Source organism: Xyrauchen texanus, chromosome 4 (assembly GCF_025860055.1).
Source record: "Xyrauchen texanus isolate HMW12.3.18 chromosome 4, RBS_HiC_50CHRs, whole genome shotgun sequence".
Classification (NCBI taxonomy): domain Eukaryota; kingdom Metazoa; phylum Chordata; class Actinopteri; order Cypriniformes; family Catostomidae; genus Xyrauchen; species Xyrauchen texanus.
The window spans coordinates 49,684,435-49,710,035 of NC_068279.1; the positions used below are offsets into that span (position 1 = coordinate 49,684,435).

At 39.9% G+C, this 25,601-nt stretch overlaps 1 protein-coding gene across 1 annotated transcript in view; it reads left to right on the forward strand.

Annotated features, from left to right (window-relative positions):
- Positions 1–25,601, forward strand: part of LOC127638446 (disks large homolog 4-like) — a 64,866-nt gene that overhangs the window by 9,470 nt on the left and 29,795 nt on the right. The window contains exon 2 of the mRNA XM_052119981.1: positions 24,645–24,698. Within this exon, the coding sequence (XP_051975941.1) occupies positions 24,645–24,698 (54 nt within the window). The remainder of the gene's footprint in view (positions 1–24,644; positions 24,699–25,601) is intronic.

Genomic DNA, 25,601 nt, shown 5'->3' on the forward strand with positions numbered 1-25,601 from the left:
ACAAACAGCTTGTCAGCTGGATTCTCTCTCCATGGTTTTAGTAGGTTGAGGTGGTAAATCTGACATGCCCCACCCCAATCCGTATGCACTACCTCATAGTCGACATCCCAGTAGTCCCCAACTCGCCATGTGACCTCAAAGGGCCTTTGCTACTTTGCAAGTAATTTCGAGCTCGATGTGGGCAGCAATTCAAGTACTTTATCTCCCTGTGCAAACTCCTGCTACTCAGTTCCCCTGTTATACAGCCGGGACTGACGTTCATGGGCCTGTAGCAAATTCTCCTGTGATATTTGCCCCAGTGTGTGCAGTTTTGCTCTCAGGTCAAGAACATATTGAATTTCATTTGTGCTCTTTGAAGGTCCCTCCTCCCAATATTCCTTCATGATGTCTAACACACCATGGATCTTATGCCCATATAACATTTTTATTATTAAATCGTTCGACCAAGCCGTCCATTTGTGGATGGTACACGCTTATCCAAATCGATTTAAGACCCAATAATTTGTACAGCTTGCGAAGTGTACGGGACATAAAAGCAGTGCCCTGATCAGTGAGGATTTATTTCGGAATCCCCACTTGGGAGATAATTCTAAAGAGTGCCTCAACAACACTACGTGCGGAGATCGCATTGCATAATCCACCAAAAGTATTGCAAAGCGATGCCTGTGTGCTGTCCATTGTAATGGCCTGATGAGGTCCATGCCAATTCGTTCGAAGGGGACCTCAATCAGCGAGAGGGTGTGCAATACTTCTTTTGGAGCGGCCGGCAGATTCACCAGCTGATATTCACGGCATGCTGCACACCATACCTGGCCAATAGAAAAGGGCCATGAGACGGCTTAGTGTTTTCCCTTCTCCCAATTGACCTGCCATTGGATTAGAATTAGCCACCTGAAATAAAATTTCCTGAAGGTCCTTTGCACCAACAACTGGGATGTATTTTTGTTTGTCTGAGTGTCAAATCAATCTTTTATAATTTAAATTATGGATATGCGAGGACCATGCCCGGCTGAAGACGTTAACCATCAATCACTTGGTCAAATGTGTGCTTCAGGGTTTCATCTCATGACAGCTGTAAAGGGAATTCCTCTATCTGGAATTCCCTAAGAGCAGGGGAGGATGACACCATCCCTGATGTCAGCCAGACGCTGATGGCCCACGCCTCCCCAGCCTGCACTTTGCCCATCTCACATGACTCACTTTCTTACAGAACCCATCCTCACACAACCATATCGACCTTCAATAATAATCGAAAGCCAGCCAATTAGTTTCCAAAATTAGTGGATGGATGAGGCGAGGACTAACCACCCACTCGACATTATGCTTTTGTCCCCGGAACATTATTGTGACAGTCACTACAGGATAATCCTGAATATCCCCGTGCACACACCTCACCATTATCCAATTATTTGCATCCAATGCCCTGTTTTAAATCAAATATTGATGAGTGAAGATTTGATTGCAACCTGAATCCACCAAAGCTTGGTATGTAACCCCCTTGATACTCACCATATCTGGTACGTCCCTGCTCAATCGGGGGCAGTCTGTGGAGTGTCTGCGACCCGGATCAAGGCCCCCAACTCCATTACTGGCCACAGATCTCGGACATGACCATCTCCCTGTAACTCCAGCAGAATGGCCAAAGCCTCCCACCCCCACCCATGGCAGCGGGTTCCCTCACCAAAAAGACCGGTTTCGGGGAGCTTGTTTCGGGGGAATGTTCCCCCGTTTCCGGGGAAACGGAACAGGGCAGAAGGGAAGAGTGGGGAGAGAGAGCGCTGGGAATGAGACAACAGGGGGAAAAAGGGCATAGGGTGCACTGGCTCCCGGATACGACGCCAGATGCTCTTCCGACAACTGGACAGCTTCGTCCCTAGCCAGCACCAACTGCCGGCAGGTGCTGAGCAAAGGCAAATTGGCATGCGACTTCACTCAGCGTCAAGGAGCAGAAGCTCTGGCCGTGTTCTTCTGGCCGACCCTACCCGTTGCAGGATAGACTTCTTCAACAACTCGTAGTCCAGGAGGTCAGTGACCAGAAGTTGTTGGGCTTTTGGCCGTGTGCTCAAAGAGCTTGAGGTAGGCCTCCCGATTATCTTGAGGGCCCATCTTTGTGAGCAACATGAGAGGGTTTGCTGCTGTTGGGGAAAGGGTAGCGGCCGCACCCTCCTGGGGTATTAAGCTCCGCAGCACCTGCTGTTCATCCTCCTGGGCCCGAAGGAGCACCTCAAAACACTGCTGCTGCTCCATGCGTAGGTCCAGGAGGACCTGGTTTTAGGCCTGGTGGATGTTGGCCAGCGACCTAAAGGCAATCTCCAACAACTCCTCTTACTCATTTTCCTGGCTTTCCGCACTAGTGTAATAATTCAAGTAATGCATTGGAAAGGAGGAAGCTGGGACCGGCTTAACAAACGTTTAATTAACATGTTTTAATATAGCATAAAACAACTTCACGTGCTGCTTCCCTTCAGACACACCAAACACACACACACACAGCTTCATGCGTCTCTCTCTCCCGTCTGCTGTCTCCTCTCCTTAAATACTCCCGCCACCCCTCACTAGAATGCGAGACCAGTGTGGCACACAGCTGGAACTCACTCACCACTTATATTCCCAGCCTCCCTCTGCCCAGACACCGCACTGCCCCACTCTGCTCGCCACAGCCATTGCTTTTTTGTTTTGGTCAAAAAAGATGAATGTGAAATGAAATTTGAGAGCTGGAATGGAGGGCAAGACTTTCTGTGAATAACTATTTAAATTTCGATATGTTCCTCACACAAAGCTATCGTATGGCTACAGAAGTTTTGGAATATACTGCACAAGTTATATGGACTTTTTTACATTGCTTTATGATGCTTTTTTGTGTATTTTAGAGTCTGAAAACTGAAGAAAAAAACATATTGGAAAACAGGTTAGAATGACATTAGAGTGAGTAAATAATTACAAAATTATATTTTGGTGTCTACTATTCTTTTAAGTTACAGTAGTAGTGTCACTACTTTAAGTTACTCTCAACACTGCTGAGCCTCATACACTCCCATTCTTTCCTCCTCCTCCTTTCACTCTTTCATTTTTACATTTATCTACACATCCTCTCCTCTTCTTTTCCTGGTTCTGTCATTTCTCCAGTTCTGTCTCTATTAATTTCACTAATATCTACTCAACCTCCTCCTAACCTTCAAATCCCTCCTGGGGGCTCTTGCCAATGCTTGCTAAATAACGGCTGATGGTCAGCAATATTTGAGTGTGTGTGTGTGTGTGGCAAGTTTGCGACCTGCATTTTTATGTGTATATTCACATTTCAGCCTATGCTAAACCTAAGTAAATTCTAAAACATTTAGGGTGCTTTCACACAAAATTTTGTATTCTGTTTACATCAGATTTCGGTTCATTGGTTTGTGAGAATGTGATTTATCTAAATTTATTTATCAGACCGTGACCTGCTCTAAACCTTACCACAGCCAACAGACTGAAATAATGTTTTTTGGCAGTAAAACTGCACACCACAATCACACATGCATGTACACATTATTGTGACAGTGGCAAATATAAATGCACACACTGATATGTGTTGAAAAGCACACTGACATTGATGTACCACCCACCTCTCTCTCTTTCTATCTATCTCTGTTATGTAATGACTCCTCTGTAACGTGAGAAATCAACATCAATCTCTCCCGTCACCTTACCTCCAACGCTCTCCGGCTTATCAACACTCAGCATTCTTGCCAGCTGTGCTCGTATTTATCAAACCACCTTCCCTCACTAACTAGCTCATTTTACTTTCTTCTTGTAGGTTCTGCATCCATCTCCAGAGTGTGAAGTTAAATCATTATATTTGTACGTAATGAGCAAGTTGGTTTAGATTCCATAACAAGTTGAAAGCATAACAGTGGTAGTATACTGCATGCTGCCTTAAAGTCATGTCCCAATGATTGTATTTACATAATGACCACGTGAATTCCACCATAATGTCGTAATTGCCAATGGAAAACTCTGAATTTTCTTTGAGCCAAGATTTTTTGGACTGGGAGCATGCCTAAAATCATGCTAATTTGTATTGGTTAAGATTTCATCTTGAATGGTGATTGTATATTTTATTTTGTCTGCACTTTTAATGATTAATGGTTATACATTTTTAATGATTAATGGTTATAAATCTCTGTAGAAAATTCTAATGATCAGCTGATTAGGGCTTTTTAATGGTTGACACTGAACGAATTCTAGTGAACAGGGTATACAGTATAGAGGACGACTGATAGTGAATTCTGGCGATACGATAACTAACGTAGTGGAAAAGACAGATGACTTATTAATCGGCCGATAGTTCAAATCACTCTATATAATAATTAAAAATATCTTAATCTTTCCTTACTATTACAAGCACAGATATTGAGACTGAAAAATGAATAAAATCCTAAAAGCAGTTTATTGTGCAAGCCCAAAATACACTGGGGACTCTTATTTTGAAATTACAGAGATTTGTCTCTGTTACAATTCTCTATATGTTAGAACTGACCAAATTAAGCTTTTATAGCCTATAAAAGCTTAAGGGTTACTGATAAGGATAAGGACGAGTGTCTACCTCTACTACAGTATACAGTACAGTATAGTCAGTGTTGCTTGTAATCTAATTTCAAAGTAATTAATTAATGTAATATAATTACTTTTTAGTACAAACAGTAGTGTCCCATACATAAAATGTACAAAGCTGTTTACAAGGTAGGTTTATAGCTGACACTAGTTGGAACGACCATCTTTGTTAATCAGCCAAGTGGGCAAAATTATCACTGATCTCAATAATCTTAAAATCAATAAACCGATTAGTCGGCCTGGGTGATATTTTGGTCTTACACTATAAAGTGGTATATGAATGTGGTAATATAGCGAAGTATCATGGTATTTTTTAATTACTTTGAAGCACCATGTAAATACATCATATATGGTAATCATATATCAAATTACCATGGTAGCAACATGGTATTCTTTTAATTACTTTTAAGCACCATACAGAATACAGAATGGTGCATAAATAGTTATATATCAAAGTACCATGGTATTATCATCACATTGTTATTGCCCAGATGTGCTCTCTCTCTCTCTCTCTCTCTTTTTCTCACACACACACACACACACACACACACACACACACACACACACACACACACACACACACACACACACACACACACACACGTTGTGTTTCCATGTTTTATGGGGACTTTCCATAGACATAATGGTTTTTATACTGTACAAACTTTATATTCTATCCCCTAAACCTAACCCTACCCCTAAACCTAACCCTCACAGAAAACTTTCTGCATTTTTACATTTTCAAAAAACATAATTTAGTATGATTTATAAGCTGTTTTCCTCATGGGGACCGACAAAATGTCCCCACAAGGTCAAAAATGTCGGGTTTTACTATCTGTTACGCTTTTCGATGGGAAGGAGGACAGGAAACAGGTCTTAACCACAAGGTAAGCTTTTTTAATTCTCTTTGGTTCTCACAGTATTATTATCGCACACAATACAAATGTCAAACACTGGGTTTGCTTGTCGTCTCTCTCCTCGACTGGAGGCTCTGTGTCTGCTTTTATGCCGCTCTACTCGTGCTCACTGGAATCAGAGACAGGTGTTAGGCATAATTTAGCTCAGGTGTAAGCGCCCTTACCGCTTTCCTCTCCCGGACGGGCGCTTGACCACGCCCCCGCTGCCACATACCCCCATCGCCCGACTCAGGCCGGGGCACCATCCGGCCTGCCTACCACTCCCCCCCATTTCTGGAGAGAAAGTCGGCGACAGCCATCTGCACCCCCGGTCTGTGGACCACCTTGAATTTAAAGGGCTGGAGCGCCAGGTACCAACAGGTGATCCGGGCGTTAGTATCTTTCATGCGGTGGAGCCACCGGAGTGGGGTGTGATCCGAGCAGAGGGTAAAGGCCCGCTCCAGCAGGTAATACCGGAGGGTGAGGACCGCCCACTTGATGGCCAAACACTCCTTCTCCACGGTGCTGTACTTGGTCTCCCTCAAAGAGAGCTTCCGGCTAATGTACAGCACTGGGCGCTCCTCCCCCTCCACCACCTGCGAGAGTACGGCCCCCAGCCCTCTGTCTGAAGCGTTCGTCTGCAAAATAAAAGGGAGAGAGAAGTCAGGTGCATGAAGAAGCGCCCCCACAAAGTGCGGCTTTAACCTGCATAAACGCCTGTCGGAGGTGGCTGCTCGCGGGGGACCGCGACATCGAGGGAGTAATCGACCAGGTAGTACTGGAACAGTTCGTTCAACGGCTGCCTCGGAAGACGGCGGGGTGGGTCCAGTGCCATCACCCAGCGTCGCTGGAGGAAGCTGTTCGGCTGGCGGAGGACCACTTGGCGGCGATCCCGAGGGCGGACGAGCCCTCTTCTTCGTCTCTCTCCTTTGTTTTAGCGTCCTGCGTCACTCTATATAACCGATCTCTAATCATGGCAAAGTATGGGTATGCAATGGCGATGCCCGGCCGGAGCTTGTTGACCATCAATTACTGTCACTTGGTCAAGAGCATGTTTAAGGGTTTCGTCCCGCGACTGCTCTAGAGGGAAGTCCCCCTCAGGGAATTCCCTGAGAGGAGGGGCGGCCACTCTCTCCCCTTACCTTGTGTCTGCCCCTGCCCTCGCCCCCTCCCCTATGTTCTCTCCTTCTGTTCTCTCCCCAGGGCCCGTTCCTGCCCCACGCAGGCGTGGAGGGTTCCAGAGACCAGCTTCCCGGCCTTGGGAGAATGTACCCTCCCATTCCCCGTCTTTCAGCCGCTCTCCTCCTCAGGTGGGGGCGCCTGCCAGCACAAGTGCGGCCGCAACGCCTGGGCTGGCCTGTTGGAGGTTGCGGAGACCCGGACCACTTCCGGGATCAGTGTCCGCTGATGGAGGTGGGGACGGTGGTGCGGGTCTCCGACGTCCCGCAGGCTGCCCCTATCGGGCTGGAGCATACCGGATTCGGTAAGGATCAGGGGGTATTTACCAAGCTTTGCTGGATACCGGCTGCAATCAGACCACCATCCACCAACGCTTGGTTCAACCCAGGGCTTTGGGTTTAGCTAAACTGGTGAGGGTGAGATGTGTGCATGGGGATGTTCACAAGTATCCCATGGTGACTTTGGCGATTAAATTCAGGGAAAAAAACCATAGTGTGGATGCAGCGGTTAGTTCCCGCCTCACCCATCCGCTAATCTTGGGTACTGATTGGCCGAATTTGAAAGATATTTTAGAGGGTATTTGTGCGGATGGGTCCTACATAATGAGGTGTGCGGTGTGCGATGCTTTGGCAGGGGAGGCGGAGCCGGGGCCGTCCTCGGCTGCTCGGAATGACGAGGGAAGGGGCGAGGTGGCCGCCCCTCCTCTCAGGGAATTCCTTGAGGGGGACTTCCCTCTAGAGCAGTCGCGGGACGAAACCTTTATTAACCTCATAACATGCTATTATTATCGCACACAATACAAATGTCAAACACTGGGTTTGCTTGTCGTCTCTCTCCTCGAATGGAGGCTCTGTGTCTGCTTTTATGCCGCTCTCCTCGTGCTCACTGGAATCAGAGACAGGTGTTAGGCATAATTTAGCTCAGGTGTAAGCGTCCTTACGCTTTCCTCTCCCGGACGGGCGCTTGACCACGCACCCGCTGCCACACTATCCTTATGGGGATATTTGGTCCCCACAAAGTGATAAATACACGCTCACACACACACACACACACACAAAAGGAATTTGTCCTCTTACCAAAAGCTTCCAGTACATATAGAAATACAACAGCTAGATCTGTATTGCACCTACTGTATACTGTATTGCAATATACTGTACCATGGCTTTGATAAATGTCAATACGTCTTTTAGGTGCTTTGTCTATGACGGTATGCTCTGTGCATCTGCAATTGAAAAAAATTCTAAAGTAGCTTAAATGTAGCAAGCTACTTTTGGCATGTTGGTTTAAGTGTAACGCTTACTTTCTTTGCATTTTTCTGTTGAGAAGTTGGTAGCTTAGCTAGCTACATTTTTTGAGTAGCTTGCCCAACACTGATACTGAACATACTGAAAGGCTGCTCTTAGGCCAGAAGTAGGCTATGGGCAAGTAATAAAGGTTAAAGACTACCAACTTAAATGCTGTAAATAGCTGTTATAGAGCATGGACATTACTGTGCTCCATGGGTGGAAAGACGTGTGCAGAACGGCACTATGTAATCCACTTGAGTGTTGGAGTACGTAGTTACCATGCAAACCTTTTCATCAACAGACAATGACGAGAACCTTTCAAAGACCCCTTTTTTATTTATATGTTAACACAGGATGATGCTGCATGCTGTAATGGGAGGTTGCATCAGGTTACATGTGCACATCATCCAGGAAGATGATTGAGATGGTGATGACGAGGGTCTGGGGGTAGAATTACCTTGAGAAATGAATGATTGAATTGGTGGCTACACCTGAAAGCATACTGTATCTCAGTCTTAGAACAAATCTTATTCCCAGAATGTACATATAGGTTTTTTTTTTATGTTGGAGTTCCTAAATGTCACTATTTGAGTGTTATCACTGTCAGTTGTCTGGTTTATCTCTTAAGAGTTTATAGTGAGTTTTAACCATGTAAAAATTACCTCTTGTAAAGTTTAACATTTTTTTAATGTGGAATTATTCTAATTTAATTATTCAAATTATATTTGTGCAAGTTTTAAACTATAAACTTAAGTTTAAAATTTCAGATTAAAGTTTTAGCAATAAGCTTTGAGAGGTCATGCCTTACAGTGATATTTCTTGCTGTATTGTTGAGTACTTTTATAAAACATCAAGCCAACAACAGCAGTGTGATACAAAACACCAGTGATTGGTGTTAATGTCATGCCTAACAACACCCTTTACAATTTGAAATGATCACAATTTCACAATATTATAGCACGTAGCTTATTGCTTAATTTTTACAACAGCTTACAATGAGGGTCATCAGAAAAGGTAAACCGAACTGCTGTGTGATGAGCCAATGTTGTGTTCAATAACAAAATTCTCTCAGGATGCCTTGGCCCGCACCATACAGCCATACTCTGTAGGGAACTAAAAAGTTTAATCAAGAATATAAATTATAGTGAAATGGCAGGCAAAGGCTAGTGTGAAACCAAGGGGCTGCAAAGACATTTACTGGATGTCTTCATTGCTCAGCTGTTGAAGGAAGCATTCAAGCAAAACAAAGTGGCATTATGCAGCTATTCTCTTTTAAGAGGTTTAGTGTAAAGTTTACTCAACTGTATTCTGTCTCTGTAGCTCTGTTGCACTTTTGCTAACTACTGTAGAAACAAATTGTATTAGAGTTAGTTGGTAAGTTATCTTTCATTTTCATGAATCAGTTCGATCTGTTTCTTCATCTCTCAAATTGTTCTCAAAAGTCCCTACATGCTTCTTACATTTACTTACTTCTGTTATGTTTTAAATATGTTTTTGTAAATATATATATATATATACTGTATATAATGTAAATATGTAGGCAAATGTTGCTACTATGCATTATTATATTGGGGCATAGAAATTAAAATAATTTAATAAAAACTTTCCTTTTGGTAATTTAGTGAAGAAAAAAAAACTGAATTTTAATGTTAAAAGACTGTAAAAATGCTACAGTAAAAAACTTTAATCGTTAATTGCAGTTATATACATACAGTTATTTATATTATATATAAAATATACGGTACATTTTTTAAATATATTTTAAAAGACAGGACATGTAATTTCTATAGTACAAAGTATGATTTTACCTTATAATTAACTGTAAACATTTATATGATGTTTAGCAAGAGAGTAAATTAAATTTTTAACGGTAAAATATTGTTAAAATTACGGTAAAAAAAACTATAATCTGGCTTTCCCAGAATTCCCTGCGTTACCCATCAAATTTGATAATATTTTATGGGAATAGTTATGTTTCTTATTTTTAATATCAGTTATGTACTTATGGGTGTTCTGTGTTATAGCTGATGTAGTTTAGTTTAGTTAATGTTTACTGCATTATTTAAATTTCACATGTGTTACGCTGATGGTGTTTAGTGTTTGTGTGAGTGACACTGAGCACTGTCTCTACATGTTTAATGGTCATCGCTTTTGGAAAGGCCTTTATTGATGATCTTCATGTTATCATGTGCCTTTCAATAATTACTACGGCAAGTAACTACTTTATAAAGTGAAAAGCTGATTTTTACAGTTTCAGAATGTTAAAGTATTAAGTTTATATTATTTAATAATATAAACGGTAATGCAACGTAAAATATATAAGCATCAAAATTACATCCCGTAATGCCTGAAGCGTGGTTACCGTATTATTTACAGTGAATTTCTGCCAACCACAGCTGCCAGTTTTTACCGTAACTTAACAGGATTTCTTTTTACAGTGAACATTATTGTGGAGTCAGGAGGTGTCAAGCACAAATTCTGAAGTGAATAATAAATACAAATTCAAACATTAAAATAAATGAAATTAAAATCAATATAGCCTACACACAGGTGAAAGTCTCATATAAGTTTATCCAGAATTTGTATGATACGACACCATTATTTTGTTGAATAATAATAATAATAATAGTAATAATAATAATAAATAATAATACATTTATATAGTGCCTTTCCAGAGTTCAAGAAAACTTATTTTCTAAAATTTTGCATAGTTTAAAGAAAAAAAAAGACAGAGTTTCAGTTTCTTCATTTTACATAAGGAGGAATATTCCTAATGCTTATGAAGCATTTTAACTTTTTTTATTTTTATTAAAATGTTGCTTCATCCTTGTGCTTCTTGGTTAATAAGTCAAATTAACATCTTTTAAATTATTCGGATGAATAAGTTATTCATTTTGAAGTAATTATTCGTGCCTTTCCGAATAAGGTATTCGGCTTCGGCCACATGCCTAGTATTTTACGTCATACATTAAACATCTTGGATATAATTAGTTGTTTGGTTGACTGTTTGTTTGAAATGATGGTTCCTCTGACTGAAAATAAATCAACAATTTAAGCCATTTCAGAGCAAATACATAAATATTAAAATGGTGTATATGCTGAAATGCTGAAAAATATTACATTAACTAAAATATTAGTTAAGCACTTTACATCTGTGTTTTTCCAAATTTCAAGGGATCAGTTTCTCTTACAGTACTCTAGACAAGAACACTGTACCACAGGATGAAATGACATCATGACTTGATGTTTAGCCATTAAAGGCACATAGAAACACACACACACACTGAACACAGTGAAACAGCTTTTGTTCTGTTTGCTCCAATTTTATCTCTCAGAGCCTCCTTTTATAGATATGCATGTCTGTCCAATGATGTGACCATGGAGTTCTAGAAATTGTATTTTTCTCTTCTTCTTTTTCTGTGACAAGATTACATTAGAGCTTAACAAGCTGTCTTAATAAGGGAAGAGAGATGGAGAGAGAGATAGAAGGATGAAGTGTGGAAAAATGGACAGATGTTCACTTAATGAGAGGATGAGTCTGAGCAGCAGACAGCTGTTCTGTCCTTCCAACAAACAGACTTCTCTAAACAACAAAATAATTTACCTAAATTTCACCTTGTCCTGCACCATACAGGCATACTTGAGGGTTGCACCATCAAGTTCAATACATCTGCTGATTTCTGATAATTTTAAAGGGAATGAAAATGCCAAAAATTATCATAGAGTAGTCTGTATTACTAGCAAGCCAGTGTTGTCACGGTATCAAAATTCAGTAGTCGGTACCGATACCAGTGAAATTTCATGGTTCTCTACTTATATTTTGATATTACCAAAAATATACTAATATGATAATGTGCTATTGAACACACCAATGTAATTATTTTTAATAATTTAATAATTATAGTTAATAGGGGGTCTGGGTAGCTCAGCGAGTATTGACGCTGACTACCACCCCTGGAGTTGCAAGTTCGAATCCATGGTGTGCTGAGTGACTCCAGCCAGGTCTCCTAAGCAACCAAATTGGCCCAGTTGCTAGGGAGGGTAGAGTCACATGGGGTAACCTCCTCGTGGTCATAATTAGTGGTTCTCGCTCTCAAAGGGGCATGTGGTAAGGTGTGTGTGGATCGTGGAGAGTAGCATGAGCCTCCACATGCTGTGAGTCTCCGCGGTGTCATGCACAATGAGTCACGTGATAAGATGTGTGGATTACGGTCTCAGAAACGGAGGCAACTGACACTTGTCCTCTGCCACCCGGACTAAGGTGAGTAACCGCGCAACCGCGTGGACTTACTGCTAGTAGTGGAAATAGGGCATTCCAAATTGGGGAGAAAAAGGTGATAAAATAATAATAAATAAATAAATAAAATAAAAATTATTTTATTTGTATAGTTTATTAAATATTTTTATTTTCCAGAACTCATTGTTTTAAAATTTAATTTCATCATCAAAATGGTGTCTAATCAATTAATTATTAAAACTTTTAGCAAGTGAAAATAAAACTTTTCAAAATGTCATTGCATTTTTTTATGATATGGGCTATTTCTTGATTATTATTATATTATTACAGTTAATATAACATTTTACTATACAGTTCTAAAATATTTCTGTCATAATTTCTTCAATTTTAGGCATCTAGATTTTATTTTGAATCATGCTTTTATTATGACTAGGGCTGCAACAAACAATTATTTTGATAATCGACTAATCTTACAATTATTAAAATGATTATTCGACTATTTGTGCGATTATTGCAAGGATTAATCATTAGCTCTTAATTGACTCTTCAGCTTGTGCCTTGATTTAAAATGTTGTATTAAACGTGCTTACTAACAATAAAGAGGATAACATCGTATTTAAAAAATACCACTAAATGACATTCACTGAATTCAAGATTTTTTTTTTTAATCAAGTTTAGCTCAGTAAAAAATTCACTGCAAACAATTTTTGTTATGAAGTGTTTTTGTCTTGTTTTCCATCTAAAAATATCTAAAAATCCTTAAAGGAGACCTATTATGTCCCTTTTTACAAGATGTAATATAAGTTTCAGGCATCCCCAGAATGTGTCTGTGAAGTTTCAGCTCAAAATACCCCACGGATCCTTTATTATACCATGTTATAAATGCCTCTTTTTGGGTGGAATCAAAAACAAGCTGATTTTGTGTGTCTCTTTAAATGCAAATGAGCTGCTGTTCCCTGCCCCCTTTCCAGAAGAGGTTACAGCTTGTGTTTCGATTACTACAGCAACAACAAATCAGAACCAATATGACTGACAGCGTAAATACCGGAGTTCAGGCAGGGCTGGACTTGGAAGAGAAATGGTCCTGGGATTTTACATAGCAACTGGCCCAAAAGTTGAGCGGGAGGGTGTTCGCTGTCCTTTTCAGCATATCGCGGTGCCGTTTTGTGGTCTGTTCTGCATAATGCAGTGGCAATATTTTAGCTTATCGCGGCCCATTCGGCCCGTTATGTGGCCAACCCACCGGCCCACACAGTTCTGACGATGGCCAGTCCACCCCTGATAGGCCCCAATGTGTGTCGGCTTACCAGGAAAATGCCTGGTATGCCAGATTACCTGTCCAGCTTGTCCACTGCGTCTTCAGTGGCTCCGATGTCGGGAGTACATGAAGACTCTTATGTTCACTTTTACAGCCAACAACAGAACACTTATGATGCTTACGAAGCTGAGACATTATTCTTTTCCTATGGAAAAAAATGACGGACTGTGTGTAGATCACTCAGGGGAGGAGGGTGAAGTCTGTCACCAGTCGTGGGCGAGGCCTGCTCTAAAGTGACATCACTTTCGCGCCACTGAGGATGATGCATATGAGACTGGCTTCAGATTCGAGTCCCGAGATGGGCATGGCGCCGCTGCTGAAATAGGTCTGTGCTTAATTAAATTTAAACCACTTCTCCCAGTGGCCAAAGCTGGAAGTGTTATTGACCAGTTTTTGGGTGACATGTCCACAGGGTTGCACCAAAAGCGAGTTGTATTTTTAGTTTACAGTCAACATGAATGCATGTATTATTAACCCTACTCCCTTACCCAAACTCCACCCTAAACTTACTTATGAGTGAACTAAATATGTACTTTTAATGTAACATCATGTCATCGTTGTTTATGTCATTGCAATTACTTCCTGGCTTCCATGGTAACTGAAAGAAGAATTTCTGCCTGTCAATCACTTTACATGTTCACAGGGCAGCCCAGAAATGGGAAGCAGGAAGCTAATTCAGTGACTCAATCTGTGTCCGAATTCACATACTTTCAATAGTGCATTTGATGAAGAATGTACTTGTCAGCCATTAATAAAGTACATTCTTTAGGTATGCATGTGAGAATTAATTATGAATACTAGGGCTGGATATTGATACAGATTTACTGATTCATTTTGATACAAATACACAAGCTCTTGTCTCAATTCCAATTTCCATTCAATTCCAATTCATTTAGGCATTTTTCAGTTAAAATATCCAATTTGGTTACTCTACAAATTATGAATTAAATTATTTACATTGATCTGTAGAACAAGTGCTGAGCTGGTACTTTCTCTTTAAGAATAGCGTCAGTTCTGTGAGACGCTTGAGTGAGTGGAGTTGAATTGCTTCTTTACGCATGCGTGCTGCCGCTTGCAACATCCGCAACTCTATCGTCACTGTCAAAACTTTGAAAATCCATGTTCTTGGTCAACAGAAAGGGTATTAAAAGAGGCATTACTCACTGACAACAAGCAGTGAAAGGATCGCTGTGATTAACTTTTTTGCCACTATACTACTCAATCATTGGTGAGTGACATTTGAAAATGAAATTGTGGAAGGTTTCTGCAAAGAGTAAAATATTGGTCTTGAGATTTAAGAATCCATATTGACAGTAGATGTATAATGATATAATGGTTTTACCGATTAAACAGTGCTGATAGTTGCTTTTTGGATCTATCGGTTATCGGAAAAAATCTTTGCCAATAGTTGGCGATATTTAATTTACAATCATTTTTTTTCCCCTCAATTTGTTTTTTAATTCCATATAAAAAAAAACTGGTGAAATGTATACATAAAAACTTTTCATGTGGTGAATATATAGGCTATAAAAACTTAATTTGGTAAATGCTTATGTATAGAGCATTATGAAGTAGCCAAGTCTCTATCAATTCAAAATAAGAGTCCCTAGTGTGTTTTGGGCTTGTTTATAGGAAAAAGTCCCGCTTTATGCACCATAGCTTAATATCTCTGAATATTATTGGGATTTTAGTTGTACAATATACTGATTTTGGGATTTTATTAATTTGTATATTTTTTAGCCTCAGTGTCTCAAAACAGTGCCATAGTAAGGAAAGACGAAGATATATATATATATTTTTTAAAGTATCGGCCGATTAATCGGATATCAGTCTTTTTTCACCACCTTAGTTATCTGTATCGGCAAAATCCACTGTCGACCATCTCGGATACGAACATAACCTTGGTTCCCTGTAAGTGGATGAGACATTGCTTAATTACATAATTGGGACTACATCAGTGGTGATTGTACTTAAGTGACACCCATAGGGAGCCATGTCACAGGCTCTATATAAATCTCACCAGATTTTCTGTCATATGCACGAGCCTATGCAGCATCTAGAGAACATGGCCAAGGTTCAGGGAGCCATGCCATCTGTTGCAGGGCTCCTTGTTCTTCTATTGTACTCTGTTTATAAAAGGGATGTTTGGGAGTGTAAAATGTATATTTCCTATTGACACACTAAAGCTGAAGATATTAATAACCATCTTAAGACAGATGCTTTTGTAAAACACTTTAAGCATCGCTGGGGTAACCCCGGCCCCAAAATGCTCTTTTTTAAAAATACAGCACTGTACTGAATTTAACTAGATCCTCACTCCGAGCTGCGCCCCAAGAGGCAAAAATATGCCATTTAAATGTATATAACCTCATTGATGGAGTTCTAGAATTTTAGATGGCATCAACCACAGCGGTTGATCATTCAAAAAACCCACAATTTCCATAACTCTGGCAGGGGGTGCATGTAACATGTCCATTCTGACTGGAATCTCCAAAGAAATTCCCTCCAGGAGAGAGAGAAGCTGAACAACATCCTACTGAACCCTCTGTAGCACCGACTGCAGAAGGTTGATCGGTGAAAATGCTTAAAGATGCACTGATGCGCTAGCACATCGATTCACAGCGATGCCAAGAGAGAAAACCAGAGAGGACAGTGTGATGTCTCGCTTGATGTTAACTTCCACTCTGCCGAACCTCATTCAGTGTGTTCTACAATCTGCTTTTCCAAAATAGCAGACAGTGGACTACCTTGCTAGAAAGACTTCGGTCCTTCTGAAGTGTGCTTACAGCAGGAACATTTACAGATTTTTTATTTATTTCCTGTTGTTTTGAAAGAGAAAGAGTGTATGAACATTGGGAAGAGCACTACTTAACACTGATTATTGTACATCGAATTCTATTATGTCTTTCCCGAAAAACTTGACCATGGGGACAGAGGCCGGATTCAATCAGGCAATTATAAAAAGAGGTCACAAAGAGGTAAAGGTATTTACAGCAGAAGATGCCAGGTTAACCATCATCCCTAGCATAGAACAGGGAAGAATGTGCGAACATGGAGGGAATTGAGGGCAAACATGGGCACAATGGTCCTAGGGACAGAGACCGAATTCGATCGGGTAAATATAACAAGGGGTCACTGAATGTGTCAGCAGCAGAGGACGCCAGATAAACCATCTTGGCTTCTCTGGCAATTTAGAATGTGCGAACATGGGAGGAATTGAGAGCAAGCAGGTTTGCCACAAGGGCCCCAGCATTTATTATGGGGGGAACAGCATGTGACATTACGACATTTGAAACAAGGAAAGTCTCAATGCTCCTTACAAAGACCACATGGTTTGACAGAGCCTCGATGAAGCACCATTGGGCCTGTTTAACAATGCGGTTGAGAACATAGTCCTCGCTTAAGCGTGAGTCACTAGTAACCAACACAGGCTTAGACAAATTTGTGAACTGATGTAAGAAAATCTGGCGAGATTTAGCCAAGTGCTCGCCTATATAGAGCCCGTGACGTGGCTCCCTATGAGTGTCGCTTAAGCGCCATCAGCCAATAAATTGCCTTGATTGCATACAGGCTTCAGACCATGTGACGTCAATACGAGGATCGCGATTCATTTGAAAACATATATTTTAACCCACCCCTAATGAATTCTGAAGACTCGGACATACTACTCTATTGGCATACTGCTTTTGACACAGTGTAAGTTGAAGTATTCATATTCAGATGCAAGGCATGTCTGACAGAGATTCCAAAGCAGCTAACATAGCTTACAGTACCTTTAACAACTAAAATAAAAATGCTTTTCACAAATAGTTTGCTGTGCTTCAATAAATATTACGCTGTGCTATAAATCATTAGAGACAGATGTGACTCCTACACTAGTCTGTGTTTGGTAGTGTTATAGTATGTTAGAGTGTGAAAGACTGAGTAAAGAATCACTGTTTCTCCCTGGAGCAAGATAGAAATGCTCTTATTTGGAACACTAACACATCTTAGAAATCTTTATTTACATTGTCATCATCTTCATTATAAGACTGTTTACCCTGCGTTGAACAGAGGGCTGGGAAATTAATCTTGGTGGAGGAATGGACAGAGAAAGAGAAATTAAATGAGAAGGAGATAAATCATGGTGTGAGGGTTGGAGGCGGCATTCATGCTGTTGTTTCACGCTTGCTACAGAGAATCCCTCATGCTAATCAACCGACTGCTGCAGCACAACATATAACAGAAACCAGCGATAGAATGAAGGAGAGCTGAGAAGAAGATAAAGGAGAATGAGGTGAAGAGATATCCAGTGGAAAGACAGAACAGAGAGCGAGAGAAGTGACATGGACAGAGAGAAGTGTGTAGTGTCACCACCCACACACACCAGGAATCAGTCCAGCCTCTCATTATACTCTCTCTCACTTCGGAAGGAATATTCTGGGTTATTTTCAAAAATGACAGCACAGCATCTGAGACATGCTGTTGATTACCACAGACAATAATTACGTCTTAAACTTTAGTGTGTTAAAACAAATGTGAAACACATTTACAGTTATACACTTACAATGTTAGCTTAGCAGGCAAGAGCTCAGGGAGGTTTAAAATCAGAAATGTGAAGCTCGTATTTTTATTAGACCACTTGAATGGATTATTGAATTAAAAAAACTGAGCTGTCCTGGCTACTTTTCTAGGTGATTAATATCAGGTTATGCATTACTGAGATAATGACTTTATGTGCTGTTTGCTCTGTGTAAACCAAGGAGCTCTAAAATATCTGGAGAAAACTATATATTAGCATTTCCATCCATTTCAATCGCATCTGCTCGTCTAGCACAGGGACATGCAATATGGAGGCTGCCATCTTTACTCATGGACACTCAGCTGGAGTATCATCTTTCACATGACCTGTCACTCGTCAGTGGAAACGGATGGGGAAATGGATTTTACATTTTTAAGAGCACTTCAAAAACAATCCGTCACTGGACAAAAATGTTGGCCGACCGATGGTGTATTTTGCCGATACGGATAACTACAGTGGTGAAATAGGCAGATAACCGATTAATCAGCCGATAGATTTTAAAATTGAGTGATAGAATTTATGAAATGTTAAAAGTTGAAGTTGAAGACTTTCCTTGCTATGACAGGCACAGACATTGAGGTGATAGGAGTCCAAAATGAATAAAATCCCAACAGTTTATTGTGCAACCAAACTCCTAATATAACCAGTAAAAAAATTCAGATTTGGTGCATAACAAGGGACATTTAACTCAGTGTTTCCCCAAAAAAAATTTGCCACGGTGCACTTTTTACAACTAAAATATTCTACAGCACACCACTATCCCACATAGGCTAACCATCGGCAATATTTTTCCTTTTCAAGAACTTGTCCATGTTTCTGTCCATCTTAGTAGCATAATGTTTGAAATTCGGCTATGCAAAAAAACCCACAAAAAATAGTCACAGGTAGGCTAGGCTGTGTGAGGTCACAGGTGACAAGAGCACTAAATGGGTACTGAAAAAACAGCAAATGTGCTTATTTTCTGATTTGTAGATGTGTTCTTGCAATGCCACAACAAATTACAGGGATGCAAATTCATGAGGGGCGAAAAAGGTAATGCAATCACTGGTTAAGTGAATATCTTTTTTTTTTAAGAATAAGCTAAAAGCACCAATTCCAGCTATTTTATTGATTCAAGTTTCATATTGTGCAGAATTAGCTGCAAAATAAAGAGTATTTTGGTGAAGCTTGATTCTGTTTCACACATTTGTTCAAGTTTATTAACTGATTAGTTCAATGACCCCTAGGTGGTGACAAATGAGCCATCTTATGTGCTATAAGTGAGTCAGTGAATCATTTTGAGTCGTTCATGACAGAAATCTACCAAAAGACTTTATATAGTGAGATTCAATAACATCCTTATCTTCTCCTTTATTAAAACTTGCATGGCTACAAATCTACTGACTTCATTATAAGAACTATAAACACAAAGCAGATCTACGGTATATTTTCTACATTAGCCTATTTAAACTGCTGAGCATGGCTTTTATCAGAAAATACCACAATAATAGACAAATAATAATAATTTTGAGTTTCAATGATGTTCTTTCGTCATTGTAAAGTGCATTTCACATGAGTTGAGTCGAGGCGTCAATGCTCCGTTCAACGCCAGCGTCAAGCGTCGCATTGCCCTCCACATGACAAGAGTGGCAGGAAGCGTCACAGAGGAGCGATTTTACAAGTTTGCCATGTAAAAAAGCAGGAGGTGTGCACAATAAATATTGAAAATATTTGGTTGCTTTGATAGCAGAAAGTAATAAAAGGACTCGTTTATATTTAGGTCTAAGCGTTTTCTTGGAGAATTTCAATTAGGTCAATAACTGGGGTCTCTGATATTTGCAAACAATAAGGTAATATTTATTTAAAAGAAATGATAAGACATTCAATGTCTCATCATAAATTTGGACAGTTTTTAAATATTTCTTGTTGCTTAGTACTCTCAAAGACATTATTGGTGAAGCAAAAACGTGTGTGAAAAACACTTTGGTGTAAAGTGACGTCACTTCATAGACTTCAATGTATTCTGCAGCGCTGACACGAGTCACGTGAAAGACCCATAACGCGTATAAATATCACTCACTTTTGCACATTAATCATTGCTCTTCACAATCACAAAAGTGACCGATTATGATTTCAAAATGGCAAATTTCAGGGGTTTTTTTCATGCATTTATTTATTTTGTGAAATTTTATAATTTTCCACGGCACACCTGACAGTCTTTCACGGTACACTAGTGTGCCGTGGCTCAGTGGTTGGGAAACATTGCTTTAACTGTAAACAATCCTGGAGTACACTTACTTATTTTGAAATGACAGAGACTTGGCTCCATTACAATTCTCTATTTTTAAGTATTTACCAAATTTACCAAACTTTTTATAGCCTACATTCACTATGTTAAAAATATTGTCAACTATCGGCATAGATTTTCGCCGATAACCGATAGTTCCAAAAAGCAACTATCAGCACTGATTAATCATAAAAACGAGCTATCATCTACCCTAATTGAAATGTTTCTTGGGGGAAAAACATATGAATGAAACTTTTGAATGGCTGTCAATGGAGAAACAGGCTTCATTCCATCATAAAGTGTAACTCCAGAACCTACCAGCAAGTGCTAACGGGAACCTTCTAACCAGACAATTCCTGACCCCTGATGTGAAGCTATTTCTTTAAACAGCTTAAATATGGTTGCTACTTAATAAGTAGCTTGTTCGGTTTCTTTTTAAAAGAGTATTAGTAGTGTATAGTTTGGGAAGCTACAAGTTTCAAAGTGGCTTCCCCAACACTTATGTAAACAGTGCATAATGGATAGTTAAGTCCTATAGCTTCCTATTATCTTATGATAACTTGTGAGTGTAACTTGGTTTACTTTTCAACTGGTCATATTATGTTGACATGTTTACAAATAGTTGAAAAAATTGTGTATAGCCTACCTGTGCACAGACAGAGCTGATAAATGATTATTTCGCACCAGTCTCATGCAACTCGTGTAATGTTTCAAAATGCTTATACTTTTGAAACAGTGTGATAGCATATTTTAAACATTTATTCAGTTAGCATACCATTTTATGTGTTTGTACAGTAAATGTGATTCCCATTTGTTTATCCACATTTAAGGTCAAGTTAATATTGTTGTTTGGGGTTGTTCGGGTTTCTACGGCATTATATAGTGTGTTCAAACTGAAAAATGCAACAAGAGAATGAGTACTACAAGTTCATGGATGATGTACTTCTTCAACAGAAAATATGAAGTGTGGAATGTTGCACTACATAGCAGAAGTGTGCAGGGTTACCTTGTGGTGATGTTGGACTGACAAAACAACTGTAATACTGGTGACTGTGTCAATTAGCAAAACATCTATGAAGATAGCACCTTGCTAATGATATGTTATATAGATCTAATTCATGCTAGATTCATCTTAAATGACAACAAGGCTGTGAGGGATAGACTTACAATTTCTTCAAGGGCACAAACGGTATAAAGCTCGTAGATCACATCTGATTTTCCACAACTTATGTTGTCTGGAATTCTTTTTACACTGATGTTCTTGGACAGATATTTTATTAATGTTTTGTGCACGGAACAATCCAAAAACACGTTAAACTGCAGTGCAGCCCATTGAGACTGTAAGTCTATCCCTTACATCCTTTTCGTCATTCCCATTAAAAATCAAAGATGGCGCTTGTGTGAATAAGATCCCCTTACCCTAACCCTACTCCTAAACCTAACCCTCACAGAAACATGTGCACATCAGTGGATTTAAAGCTAAACATGATTTGGCTGATTATTAGCCTTTATTTTACTAGTGAAGACCACCTAAAATGTCCTCACTAGTGTGTTGGACTAGTGTTTTAGTATATTTCCTCTATATTAGTGAGGACATTTTCATAAATTTGGCACTCACAAATATAGTGAAACCTGTACAAACACACAAACTTTCTATTCTATTTCCTTAATCTACTTGTTTTATTCAAAAGCTTTGTCCAAAACACATTTCATCTAGAGGTGGGAGAAAAATCAATATGTTAAAGTATTGTGATTTGATATTATCTCGATATTCACATGCCAAAAATGGATAGTATGTAAATTTTTCAACATCTACGACACAGTTGGCATGACGTAGTGCGGCACAGTTATTATGCTTTACCGCTGAGACAGAACAGTGCTCTATCCCACACTGTCCCACAGTGTTTACAGCATGAGTTGCATGATATATAAGTTGTTTAAAAGTGTAGGGAGACTTTGTTGGTGTAGCATTTCTCTTCAGGATTTACGGGTAGTGGAGTTCTTTCACCAGGAAATCTACTATTTAACAGGATGTTTTAAAAGGAATAATGAGTACAATTCGCTTATGGAAAAAATTAATGGGATTTTCTCTTCTCAGAACCAGACTGTTGCGCTCTATAGACGGAGGTCTATAGCATATTAACCTCAAAGCTAAAAGACATGTACTAAAAGTTACAAAATTAAAGTATGATTTGATGGGGTCTGTAGATGTGAATAAAGTAACCAAACAGTACCATGGTATGTATCAAACTACCTTACCATATGAGAGCATCACTGAACCGCCTGACCATCACAGTACATTTGTGACTTACAAAAACATATCACCATGGTATTTTGAAAATGCTACCATTTTACAACTATTTGTTTTTGGACATTGTAATGGAAGTTATGGAAAGGAGGAGGCGAGAACCGGCTTGACAATATAAATTATCTTTAATTAAGAACTTAAACCAAAAGACACAAACACACACATATTACAGACAGCTTCCCGTAAATGCTCTCTCTCTGTCACACCACCATCCATAGTCGGCCTTTATCCCTTGATTAGCCTGATAAGGGGCCGGGTGTGTAGAATCATGACCCGGCCCCGCCCTCCACCCTGTCACATTCCTCCCTCGTTCTCTCAGGCCGGGTATGACGTACACCCCCCGCCTTTCCCTGGAGGGCATGCCTTGTGCCCCGTCTGCCGGCAGGTCATCCCCGCCTTCCTGAATCTGGGAGGGGACGGGGTAGGGAAACAATAATGATTAGAATAGGGGGTACTCCCTGTAACAGTGCAGTATCCCCAATAAAAAATGCCCCGCCGCATTCTCAGGAAACAGTAGGGGTCTCCCCCGCCCCTGGCAGCCGTTCTCCTGCTCCAGGCGGTCAAGCCGACAATATAAATGATATTTAATTAAGAACTTAAACCAAAAGACACAAACACACGCATATGACGGACAGCTGCCCGTAAATGCTCTCTCTCTCTCTGCAGGACCACCGTCCGCAGTCGGCCTTTATCCTTCTAGGAGGCTTGATTAGCCTGATAAGGGGCCTGGTGTGTAGAATCACGACCCGGCCCGGCCCTCCGCCCTGTCACAGACACGTACTATGATACTTCCGTGAAATTCTAAGGAGTACCTTGGAGTACCATGGTATACAGGTATTTCAAAGTATCATGGCATTACCATTTGACACCATCACTGTACCATGATTCTACCACAATACTGTTTTGTAAGGGGAATGTCCCATTTTCTTTTTCATATATATAAAATGTCTTTGGAAGTAGCCTGTTATGAGAATGAACTATGTGTATAGGATGGGGCAGCCATAAAAATGGTTGCTCAGTGTTTATGTATATTGTTGAGGATCAGAGCGTGCTCGCCTGCGGCTGCAGAGATGTGTCTCACTTTCATGTAACCCGCAGGGCAGTGAGCACATGAATGAGTTTCTGACAGCGTGTGTACTTGAGTGTGCGTTAATGTGATGATGTGGCCGGCTGCGGTGCATGTGATAAAAGGCAGTAGTTTGGAACAGAGCTCAAAGGAATAACTGCTTGGTGTGTGTGTGTGTGTGTGTGTGTGTGTGTGTGTGTGTGTGTGTGTGTGTGTGTGTGTGTCTAATCACATTTATTGCAAAGCAATAGAGGTGCTGGCAGATGTTGCAGCTGTAAATTGCTTGTAGTTTGCATGTAATTTGTTACTAATAGAGGGTAGTGCACTTTTGCAGAACAGCTCATCAGTCGATTTACAGTATTAGCTATTTGCAAGTATGAGTGGCTTGATTTCAGTGGGGTGTAAATGTTAGAGTTTGTTGCTATTCGACTAATTCATGTTCAGGCTATTTAAGACATTGGCTAGCATACTGCTACTGCATACTTTGCGGCATATACTGTACTGCCCATATTTTATACAGTATGCAGTATGTTATGTTAACTATTTCAAACAGTAATATGCTACGTTGTTGCCACATGACCTCGTTATATTGCATGTTTAATTCAGTGAGTGGATTCCATTTATAATCTCAGAAATATAAATGGTAATTTTGCATTTTTAATTCAACTATGTATAAAACTTCCTTCACTTTTGGCAGTCTGATCACATTAGTCAAGATGTTAAAAATCATGTTTTATATGACTCCCGGTTCATTTGTCCCACTGGAAATTGAAGGTGAAGTCAAAAGTGTTCTGTGTGTGTAAAATGTGCATATTGGGCACAGAATACATATTGCATATTGCAGAAATAGTGTGGGTAGCATGTTTTTTTTCTGAATTAGCCCTTCTCTCTGTTCCCTAAAAAGCACTGTTCTAAAAATTATTTGTTTCTCTTTTAGGGGAACTCTCCACCTGTAGTGGTAAATACAGATACACTGGATGGCTCACCTTATGTAAGTATTAGAATCAGAATGCAGATTTTCAGTGTCCATTTTATCTTGTTAAGGCAAGATACCGCCAGTACCGATCAGAAACAGAAACGGACCATGCATTCAGATGGTCCCTTACCACAATCTTCACATTTTTAGCAATAAAAGCTTTTTGAGTTATTAATAATAATATGTGTATCTCTTCTTATATGCTGTGAACTTTTCTAACGTATAAAAAATATAATTATTTTTATTTCTTCCATTATTTATCTTTATCTTATTTATGTAAATGTCTGTGTTTATTTACATATATTTTTAAATTTTTTATTTCAATTATACATTTTTTCCTTCACCTGTATTTCATGTCTTAATGACTCAGTGATTGTGTTCATACATTGTTGGATCATCTGTGTAATTTTGTACATCAATAAGAACATTTATTTTGAACCTTACGTTTTTCAATAAAAAAATCTACAGTTTTAGCACAATGTGTGGACTTTTCAGACGGTCCCTTACCACACACTTCACAGTATTAGTATGTTTCAGCAAAATGTGTGGACATTTTAGACGACCCCTTACCCACTGTATGAAAAATGTCCAACATGTATCAATGTTAAATCAACAATCAGGAACGATTTACGCTGTGATACCACCTGACCAGCTTACGGGACAAATCATGTGTTGATTCGATGCGAGACGCATCATTGCATATTTAAATACTAGGCAATCCCGTATTTTACAGGACAGTTAGGGTTGCCAACTCTAAATCGGGAGAACAGCGGGAGGAGTGGTGGAAAAACGTGAGAAACCGGGTAAAATTGGGAGTGTTAGCAGCCACCTAGCAACACTTAGCAATTTGCTAACAATCACTCTGAAGTCCCAGAACATCCTGACATCTGTCTACTATGCAAATACCTACTAGAGACT